General features: G+C 54.9%; 1 protein-coding gene across 1 annotated transcript in view; it reads left to right on the top strand.

The window, feature by feature from the left end:
- Positions 1-10,869, top strand: part of QSOX1 (quiescin sulfhydryl oxidase 1) — a 40,606-nt gene continuing 29,737 nt past the window's right edge. Inside the window, exons 1-2 of the mRNA XM_029229824.1 lie at positions 1-340; positions 9,536-9,636. Coding sequence (XP_029085657.1) covers positions 73-340; positions 9,536-9,636 — 369 coding nt within the window. The 5' untranslated portion in view covers positions 1-72. The remainder of the gene's footprint in view (positions 341-9,535; positions 9,637-10,869) is intronic.

Genomic DNA, 10,869 nt, shown 5'->3' with positions numbered 1-10,869 from the left:
TGCGGTGGAGGAGCCCGGCACTAAGTCGTCCGAAACTTGTGCGCAGTGGTGGACTCCGCGCAGCTACAAAGGATGGAGTGCTGTGGACGCGGCTCCGGGCCGCAGCCGTCGCTGCTGCTGCTGCTGCTGTCGCTGCTGCTGGTGGTGCGCGGCGCTGGCGCAGCCCCGCGCTCGGCGCTCTACTCGCCCTCCGACCCGCTGACGCTGCTACAGGCTGGCACCCTGCGCGACGCCGTGCTGGGCTCCCACAGCGCCTGGGCGGTGGAGTTCTTCGCCTCCTGGTGCGGCCACTGCATCGCCTTCGCCCCGACGTGGAAGGCGCTGGCCAAAGACGTCAAAGGTGAGAAACTGGGTGCAGGGGGAGGCTCGCTCCCCTCACCCCACCCGGGCGGATCCCCGCCACCTGCCTCACGGAGGCCCCTTCAACGCTCTCCGCTTCCTCCTGCCTGTCACCTCCGCCCATCTTCCTCTCTGCCCCTCCCAGTTCCCCCCCAGTTTCTCAGCCCTCAGCTCCATCTTTAGCTCCCGCCCCTCCCTTTCTTTTTCCCCTTGACCGGTGTCCCGAGTTTTCTCCCCGTCCCCGCGGTCTGGGTCCCCAGACCTGCTCTGCTTTCCTTGTCAGTCTTCTGCCGGCTTATGGCCCCCATACCTGCGACGTGGTCTCCTTTGTTCCTCCTCCCTGACACCTTACGGCTTCCTGTAGTTCAGCCTTGTGGCAGACCCCTTCCTACCAAGTTACCCAGCTGCGCGGTGGGATCAGTGTTGGGGAGAAAAAGAACTGATACTCATTCTGCCGCCGCCCCTATTCCCACTCCCTCCTTCCTTTCCCCACCCGTTGGCTAGTAGACCCTGCTGGTACGTAGACTTCCTTTCTCAGCTGTATCTTTGAGGCAGAGTTTCCCTGTTTGCTGTTTCTCGGCCGCTCCTGACCTGCCTCCAGCTCCTTAGCTTCTGGGCCACATCCTTCTCTTTCCCCCTCCTTCTGCACCTTCTCCTTCTGCTTCAACCTGTGAGCCCAGAGGCCCGACTGAGGGCAGCCTCTTGGTGTGGGTTTGGCCCTTGCTCCATTTTCTCCTTCATTGGCCTGACCACTAATACCGTATTTCCTTCATTCTAAGAGACTGTCAGTTGTGAGACCCACCATTCATTTACTAACAGCCGGAGGGGTAGAGGGATAAGACGACCGACGGCTAATAGAGTTATAGAGATTTAAAGGTGTACTCCATTACAGAAAGGTTAATGTTTTTAAAAACTTAAGATTGGAGCTGAGTAAATATGGCAACAATAGTAATGAATATTTATTGAGTGCTTACTGTATTGTATGTCAGACACCTTCCTGAGTGAGTACTTGATGTGTATTATCTCAGAGTTTCCTTTGCACAGGTAAAGATCCCTGTGGTGTCATCCATCTGCCTAGACCAGGTAGTGGGTATTTGGCGGGACTGGCATGGCGTGATGGTAGTGGTTTGCTTCTGATTTGCTGCCTCTGAATGGAGTTATTTCCTGATAACTAGGTGGTGCTAGGGCCCTAGCAGGGCTGCTGACCTTCAGCGGTCACTGAATGAGGCATCTTAGGGTGTAGGCCTCTTCCTGGAGAGGGAAGAACTGGAACTGTTGTTCCCCTGCTGTGCTGTTTTCTTGATACACTCAACTCTTTGCGGTAGAGTAGTGCATTTGTAGATGTTGGTTTTCAAACTCAGGCCACCTCTTCCCTTGAGCAGCTTGCAAGGTGGTTCCTGAAGTGGTTAGATGGAAAGATGTATCATCTGTTAGCCATATGGTCTTGGAAAGGTTTTTTTTTTTTTTTGCGGTACACAGGCCTCTCACTGTTGTGGCCTCTCCCGTTGCGGAGCACAGGCTCCGGACGCGCAGGCTCAGCGGCCATGGCTCACGGGCCCAGCCGCTCCGTGGCATGTGGGATCTTCCCGGACCAGGGCACGAACCTGCGTCCCCTGCATCGGCAGGCGGACTCTCAACCACTGCGCCACCAGGGAAGCCCGGAAAGTTATTTTTAAACAAAACCAATGAACCGTTTTCCCTCCAGTTTACACGCAGACACTTGTCTGCATGCCTCTCTGTTCCCATCACTTGAATGTGCCATTTCTCAGCAGCTCTTCACACTGCATCATTTCAGTGATGTCAGCACATCTGGTCAGGGCAGGAGGTAGGAAGAGTGTTGAACTTGGAGCTGGAACACCTGAGGGGCACTAGGTGTTCAGGGGACACTGTGGGCCTGAACGTCATAAAAATTCCTACATCAGTTTACACTTTGAGGCCATAGAAGTCCCTTAATGGCCGCAGGTGGACTCAATCTAGAAGATTCTTACATCTTGAGAGTGCTGGACAGAAAGATTAGCTTCCAGCTGACTCATGGGTTTGGCCTCTGGCAACCCAGAGTTTTCCAATGAATTGCACATCCAGATTCTGACCCAGCCTGCTCCTGGATGAGGGTTGCCACTTCCCAAAGGGGTCTTCTCCCCAGTGCATGGAGTGAGAGTTTCCCTAAAAAAAGCAAATCAAAACTTAACGTCAGAAAGGAAAATGGTGTCCGTAGAGATGAACCACAGTCCATGGGAGATGGGAGATTCAGGTGAGAACTGGAAGTCTCCCATGAACCATGGAGGTGTCAGCCCCCTAAGCAAGATCATGTTGGGGGGAGCGCCGGCCAAACCTGGTGTTGGCCTGCAATGATAAAGAATGCTTCCACTCCAATCCAAGGAGGTGTTTCCTGGTGAGGCCCTTTAACATCTCTGTATTCTGAGGTTCCTTGAGAAAGTTTGGTCGTGGGCCGGCAGAGGGTTGCTCTCGCACCACCCTGGGCCCGTGGGCCTGTGGCCCCTGCCCTCTGCCATTGGTATGAATGCCTTGGGTAGGAGCAGTGAGACTGTGGAAGGTCATGAGGGGAGAGAAGAATTTTGCAACCCTGCCCAACTGGCCTCAGGCATTTAATCTGACTGGCCAGGGCTCATTTCTTCAGTAAATTGTAGGCTAGGTTCTCTGGGGCAGTTGTTACCCTGGGGCAGAGCGCTTGTTTCTAAAGATCTGGCTCACCACTTTCTATTCCAGAGCAGCTCTTACTGCCTCACTGTGTGTTTGGGAAATTGATTGTGTTCATTTTAGACTTTCAGTCCTCATCACTGGCTAATCAATCAGCAAATACTTGTTGAGTGACCTCTGTGTGCAGAGTATTGTTTACATTGCCATTGGGTAAATCACACAGCAGGGAAATTGGCACCAGTAAGAAGCTGTATTTGAAAAGGTTCAAAAGAGCGTAACTCAGTCATTTCTTGTTTTGGGAATTCAGGGAAGGGGAAAGTGACAGAGGCCTGGTCACCAAAGGCCTTTATCTAAGCAGTTATTTATTATACACTTGCCTTATGTCAGGCACTGTGCTAAGGGCCTTTATAGGCCACTGTTGTATATAATCTTTATGAGAAAATATCTGAGCAACAGATAACTTTTTTTTTTTTTTTAACCGATAAGTAACTTGCCCAAGATTACACAGATGCTGGAGGGGGTTCTTTTTTTATTTTATTTTTTTCTATTTTTGGCCCCACCATGCAGCATGTGGGATCTCAGTTCCCAGACCAGGGATCAAACCCACGCCCCCTGCAGTGGAAGCACAGTGTCTTAACCACTGGACCACCAGGGAAGTCCCTGGAGGAGGTTCTTTTTTTTTTTTTAATAAATTTATTTATTTATCTATTTATTTGTTTTTGGCTGCGTTGAGTCTTTGTTGCTGTGTGCAAGCTTTCTCTTGTTGCGGCGAGTGGGGGCTACTCTTGGTTGTGATGCACAGGCTTCTCTTTGCGGTGGCTTCTCTTGTTGCGGAGCATGGGCTCTAGGCACGTGGGCTTCAGTAGTTGTGGCGCACTGGCTCAATAGCTGTGGCTCATGGGCTCAGTAGTTGTGGCTCATGGGCTTAGTTGCTCCGCGGCATGTGGGATCTTCCCGGACCAGGGCTTGAACCTGTATCCCCTGCATTGGCAGGCAGATTCTTAACCACTGCGCCACCAGGGAAGTCCCTGGAGGAGGTTCTTGAACCCAGCTCTTCCTGACTCTCCAGAGCCTGGGCAGGTGGAGAGCGGGGAGAAGGAGGAAGGGTACTCCAGGTGGGAAAATGACCTGTGCAGAGTGTGGAGATGAGATTTGTAAGGCGTGGGTGTTGAGTGACAGCAAGCAGTGTTGGTTTCCTCCTTTTCTCTCCCAGGGCCGTCCTCTCCTGCTTGTACCCGTGCGCTACTAGTGCAGAGCCTGGCGCAGGGTAGCAGGTCACTGAACACTCATGCAGACCAATGGCACAAGCCTCACGGGATTCCAGATGAGGCTGTGAGTGACCAGGTCTTCTGGGGCTGCCGTGGCTCCTCTTGACTCAGACCTGGGGTGTCATCCAGGTGTGAGGGGCGGGGAAGGCATTTTGTCCACATCATGACCTCGCTGCCCAGAAGCCGGCAACAAGGAGGAAGGGATGTCGTGGTAATGGCATAGGCCTGGCCAACTCTCTGTGTCAGGAGGACTCCTGGAGACTCAGGCGGGGGTCTCGTTCTGACCTCTTGACCTGACTGGCTCTTGTGGTTTGGGTGGGTCTGGCCCCTGCCTTAATAGAGGCCCAGGCTGCTTAGCACTCAGAGGCCTCACGGCCATGCTTCTTGGCGAGAGTGTTTTGCCATCCAGCACCCCATGGTTGTCAGAGCTGGGAAGGACTTGAGACACCTTCATCTTGGCCCTCGTGTGACCGGTGAGGAAACGGAGACCCAGAGAGGAGACGCGTGGAGCTCATGGTGCTTCGACCAGTTGCAGCTGTCTGCAAGCCCTGTGACTCTGGGTCCTGTGCCCCTTCCTGGCCTTGTGAGTGGGGTGGGTATGCCGCCTGTGACTCCAGAAGGAGCCCATCCCCCTCACCAGAAAGCATCCCCTCTCCCGCCACCCAGGGTCCGCAGCTGTGCTGCCTACACTTACCTCCCCTCCCGTCCGCTCCATTTGCTCATTTACTCTGTCAGTGGGGAGATTACTTTGCCAAGGCAGTAATTGCACCAGGAAAGTTTTTTTTCTCCCTAAGAGTAGGGCTGGACTGAGACTGCTAATCCTTTTGGTGTTAGGCCTGCAGGCTGTGGTATTAAGTCACCGGACACTTTAAAAAGCCTCTCTCACCCAGCTCTGTACCTCTTTGACAGCAGTGCACTTCCCGTAAATGCAGCTTTGCTTTACCAGTGGAGCACCCAGATAAGGGTCCTCTCTATTCCTGGTACTGTTACTAGAATGACGACTAGTCAGGTCCGCAGTGATTAGGGTCAAAACAGAGCTTTATAGGTCATTATGGCTCATTAAGGTATTGACGTTGATATTCCTGGGAAACATTTCTCAGCCCGGACTCTCCCAGCACCTGACCGGCCCCAGGCTCCCCCCCCCCGCTCCCCCTCAGGCTGGGGCTGGTAAGAAGAGGCACTGGTTCCATTTAGTGGAGGTACAGGGAATCAAGGCGTAAAGAGAAGGAGTAACGGACCGTCCAGGAGCTGGGAGCTGAGAACTCTCAGGCATCACCTCCCGCCTCCATCCCCATTACTAATACCCACCCCACCCTGTCCCCTCTGAGTTTCCTGGCTGGGAACAGAGAAGCTCTCTGTTGTGTCCTGGGCCCTCTTGAGACCACCGGGGAGGCTCAGATCCTGGGTTCAGATCCCACATTCACCACTGATTAGTTGTGTGCCTCGGGCACAGTTATCTGATCTCTATTTTACAGTCTAGAGATGAATAAATACCTCCTTACTTTCTTCATAGCGTAGCTGCGCACATTAAACTACATACATTGGGCACATGATAAACTCTCTATATGCCTGATACCACTATCATCTAAGTAAAGGCTGAGTCTATGATATTGACCAACTCTTGGGCGTTATAGAGAATGGTATGTAGCTAGAAGAGGAAACTGTCTTAACCATTTTCTCTCTCATGGGGAAGGTTGTGACTGGAGCAGACAGCAAAAGTATAAAGGTAGCATCCTGACCCTGGTGAGGCAGAGGGACAAAAGTGGGGTTTTGGGTCTGGTAGCCCTGGGACCACTTGGAGGTCTCTTGGTCTCTGTCCTCGTTTGTAAAGTGGGTAAAATGGTGCCCACCTCCAATGGCGGTGGTGGAGTGGGAAAATCTGGAGGACACAAAATCTGTGGACGCTCGCTGAACACTAGCTTTCTGTCCTCTCCTCTCCCTGTGCCTTCAGAGCCTCATGCCCCAGCGGGCAACAGACAACAACCCTGGCCCGAGGGATGGTGGCCTGCACTCTTGGAGAGGAGAGGAGTGGAGTGGTTGAGGCCTGCTGTCCTTGGTCCCTGCCAGGTGGCCTTGTGAGACCCCCTGCCAGGGGCCCTCACTGGTGGAAGGACACAAAAGTGCCACTCTTCTGCCCTTAGGTCTAATTGACTTGCTGGTACTTTTGAGAACAGCTGGGCCTCTCCTGGGGGTCTCCCTGAAAAAAGCCCTAGATGCAGAGCCGGAGCCAAGCCTGAAATGTGCCAGATGACCCTACAGGGTGACCTGTGCTTCCCACCCTCTGCTGGGCCTTGGGCAGGAGAGGAGCCATAGAAAGGAGGCCTGGGGTGCTCTGCCTGTGATCCAGGGCAAAACCCCATCCCTGGGCAGCTCACTTCTCCTGCATTCACAGGTGATGGGCATTAACCTCACCCCCTGCCTGGACCTGAGGACAGGGTAAGGCTGAGAGAAGATGTTCCAGCCCTGTAGCGGCCCCGGGACTGGGTCAGTTGTATCATTCAGTCGATAGTCACTGAGCACCTACTGTGTGCAGGATAATGGGGAAGCTAGGCAAGGAGGATGCAAGGATGAAGAGACATTTAGGGATGGACAGGCTTGTAACTGTGTGGTGGAAACGAGAACAGCGTCCTGAGCCTTGGGCTTGGAAGGCAGCTCTTCCTGGGGGGAAAAATCCCGTTCAAATTGAGTTGCACCTGACGACTGGGAGTTTGTTGGGAGGGTAGAGGTGGCTGTGGGAATAGCCTAGATGAGCATTGTGCTTTCAAGGAAGGAGAAAACTTTCAGCGTTCCTGGAGCATAATTTGGGGAAATGGTAAGAGGAAGCTGGGTGGGGAGGGACCAGATTAAGAATGGCCTGATGCCTGTTGAGTTTTCTTCTAGAGGCAATGGGAGCCCTCAAAGAATATTGAGTAGAGAGTGACATAGATCTGCGGATAGAAAAGATCACTGGTGGCTGGGTAGGCTGGTGATGGAGCATATTAGAACCTTGGCCAGGAGGGAAATGAGACATTTCATCTGGACAAGAAACCCTGCACTAGCTCACTAGGAGGGTGGGTCAGAGGCGACGTGAGAGGTAAAGAACCCGGGGGTGGGGAGAGGAGACATGGGGGAGGGCAGGAAGAGACTCGGGACTGGGGGTGGACAGGACAGGAAGCTGGTTGGTATTATTGGTTCCGCGTGGCTGGACTGCCTGACTCTGTCCCTCCTACGTGGTGCTGACAGTGGGGGAGGGGTCAGGGGAGAGCAGAGTGTCAGGGAGGGCAGGAGGGATGCTGTGCCAAGCCCAGTGTGGAGCAGACCCTGGTTACTGACCACAGCAGGCTGCCCTTCCAGCTAGATGTAAAGCTGAAGGATGCAGGCCATTCGGGTTGGCGTGTATTTGTAGCTCAAACTGTTGCCCTCCTGTGCTAGGGGAGCCGAGAGCTCCCCAGAAGGGGTTTGGCGAGATGGGGTAGCGGGGGATGTTAGTGTGTGGCTCACCTGTCTCTGCTGAACACTTCCATTCACACCCCACTCCCCCATCCCCACTCCCTCCCTCCCGCCAGGATTCAGTGCCAAATGTCCATTGCCGGCAAGAAAGGAGAAGGGGAGAGGGGCTGGGGAGGGAGCGGGTATTGCCTCTGGCCTGCCTCACAGTGCCAGACCCCCTGCCTCGTGTCACCCCAAGAAGGACCAGCTTAGTTGCTCTGAACCTTCAGAGCCTTTCCTTTGAGGGATGGGTCAGGGGTGTCTGGGAGGCATCCTGACTCTTCCATACATCTGTTGTGGAAGTGAGGGTGACACTCCTACCCTAGGCATAAAAGGTTCTGGGAGCTCTGATGCCTTTGGAAGTAGTGGTTTTTCAGATGTTGTAAGGGACAGGTTCTGGTGCGAGGTAAGAGGTCCCGGCAAAGCCACAGGTCTCAGGGATGTTATTTGGATATTAGTCTTCTGTCATTAGCGAGTTCTGCGTGGGCTGCCTGTGTAAGTCCCCCCACCCCATCCTGTGCTCCAGGTGGGAGGGGTAGGGCCCTGTGGGGAGCATGTGTGCCCTCCCCAACTCCTCAGGCAGGCTTGCCCCTTCCCTCATCGTCCTGGAGACGCCCGCGTTGGGGAGGGTGCTGGGGAGCCAGCCCTGAGCCCCAGGCCGGCGCGCCCACGCTGGCCCCTGCCTGCCTTCCCGCGGCATCGCCTCCGCAGCCCTGTTCACTCTCCCCTCTTCATCTGCTCACCCCGTGCCCTGGTTGCCTGTCACCTGGACTGACGGTCAGGGCTCCACTCAGTTCTCGCCTTTCCTGCCAGGCCCCTGCTTGGTGCCCAGGGTTGGTCTGCCCTGAGGCCACGTACCTTCACAGCCCCGTGCCACACGGCGTGGCACCAGTGCATCGCCAGCTCACCGTCTGTGCAGCTTCACGTGCACATCCTCCATCCCGGCGGGAGCAGCCTCACTGTAGTGTGGCACTTTGGTAGTTGCTTCCGGGGCACCTGACCTGGAACTGGAGCTCAGGAGGCCTGCCCGGTAGATGAGTTTGTTTTCTGTTTCCCAGATCCGGGGCTGTGGCCCAGAACGGTGCCATTGTTCTCTCTGCCAGTAAGTTCCATCGGAGGGAGGCCTTGTGGCCTGGGGCCTGATGAAGGAGCAGGGTGCCCAGGCAGCCGGCCTGGGGAGCTGTTATCTTCCAGACTTTGGCCTCAGGGCTTCTTTCCCTGTGGCTTCTAGATCCCAGGTGTCTTCGCCTTCCTCCCCTGCACTTCTGCCTCCACCCCTGGCCGGGGGGCTGGTCCCCACCACCCTGTGTCCCACCCACCCAAGCTGGGCTGCTGGCCACTACCTCTGGCCTCAGAGGCCTTCACCGAGGGTCCACGGGGGAACTCAGCACTCCTGAGGCGTGCTCTTCACCCCTCTGGAACTGATCATCTCTAGAGGGCAGCAGAGACAGAGGCAGTATCCCAGGGGCTTTTCCCCAAGAGGGCCAGGCTCATCTCATACCTCTCTTCAGCTCCTCCAGCCCCTGTGCCCCTCCCCAACTGCAGAACAATGGGGGACACAGCTTGCTGTTCTGAGTGGGTTACCGGTGCTATTTAACTGTGTCCTAAGCACAGGCTAAATGCAGAATAACCCAACTATCTCAGAGGCCGTGTTTTGAGGAAGGGGTGACCTTTCTCCTAAGAGCTTTGGAGGCAGGTGCCGTGGGCACTGGTGGCGGTGGGCGAGGTCAGCAGGCAGAGGTGCCAGCCCCTCTTACTTACCTCAGGGTTTTTTCCGTTTCTTTTTTTTTTTGTCCTTTCAGGTTGGAGGCCGGCGCTGAATCTCGCCGCCCTGGACTGTGCTCAGGAGACCAACACCGCAGTCTGCAGAGACTTCGACATCCCTGGCTTCCCGACTGTGAGGGTGTGTGACCAGGAGGGGTGAGCGGGCTCGGGGCCAGTGCTGTCGGAGCACATTGTCAGCTGCTCCATGCTTCCCTGGTGTCTGCCTGACTGCTGGGCTCTGTGGTGTCCTCCCAGGCTTCTGGGCTTGACCTGCTTAAATCACAGCCCCTAGAGCATGTACCTATTTTAGAGGCAGAAAGGGATGTGAGCTGGGAGGCAGAAAAGAAAGAGGTTCACTTGGTCTGGCACATTCTGCCCATTATAAGGAAAAGGGGCTGTGTGTGGTTGTGTTGGGATGGACAGATTGTAGCTGTGAGAACTGATCATCACCTGAGCTGGTGAGAGCTCCCAGCTCCCAGGGGCCTCTTTCCAATCAATTCCTCTCCCGCCTGACCTCCCAGCCTTAGAGGGCTGATCTAAACCCTGTAAAACCAGGCTTTAGGCTCTGACCCACCTGTAGGCAGGATCAGACTCAGGGGGTCTCATGGTCCCCCAGAAAAGGTCCCCTGAGACAACTGGCCAACCTCATCCTCATCAGGCAAGTGCCTTGAACCCAAGAGGCTCAGAAGTGACCTGGCAGGAGAGCCTTAGCCCAGTGTCTCGGGCAGCAGGGATCTCCATCACGGGAGACATCACACCCAACACACGAGGGCCCTGTCACCCCGCCTCTGGCTGCAAGTAGCACGAGCTCTCTGATGAGGCCTTGCCTGCCAGCCTGCCCACCGCGGGCCATCAACCACTTAATTAACATGTGGACAACTTCCAAGGCTCTCACATCAGAGGCCCTGGGAAGCCCAGAGCAGCAAGGCTGTGCCATTATACTTAGCACCCTCCCCAGAGCTCAGGCCCAGCCGTAATCCAGTTAGTTCTCTTCCAAATTAAAGAATCCAAATCAAAATCTCTCTCTCCACCTATAAATAATTCGCCTGCTCCCACCAGAATGACATCTAGAAAAGCAATTTCCTCTGTGGCCACTAAGAATAATCAGGAGATACGTTCGGTAGATCTCCTTTCTGCCCGTGGACGCCACCGAGTAAGCATCGTTGACGTCTCCCCCACCTCCACTGCCGTCGTGTCTAAGTCAGAGTCACCCAAAGAGCCCAGACAGCTGCGGAAGCTCTGCATCGGAGGTTTGAGCTTTTGAAACAACCGATGACAGTCTGAGGAGCCATTGTGAGCAGCGGGGAGCGCTCACAGACTGTGTGGTAACGAGGGATCCAAGCACCAGGCGCTCCAGAGGCTTCGGGGTTGT

Source organism: Monodon monoceros, unplaced genomic scaffold (genome assembly GCF_005190385.1).
Source record: "Monodon monoceros isolate NGI ecotype Baffin Bay Population unplaced genomic scaffold, NGI_Narwhal_1 Super_Scaffold_18, whole genome shotgun sequence".
Lineage (NCBI taxonomy): Eukaryota > Metazoa > Chordata > Mammalia > Artiodactyla > Monodontidae > Monodon > Monodon monoceros.
Note: the sequence above shows the minus strand (reverse complement) of the source record. Positions and strands in the feature narration are given on the sequence as shown.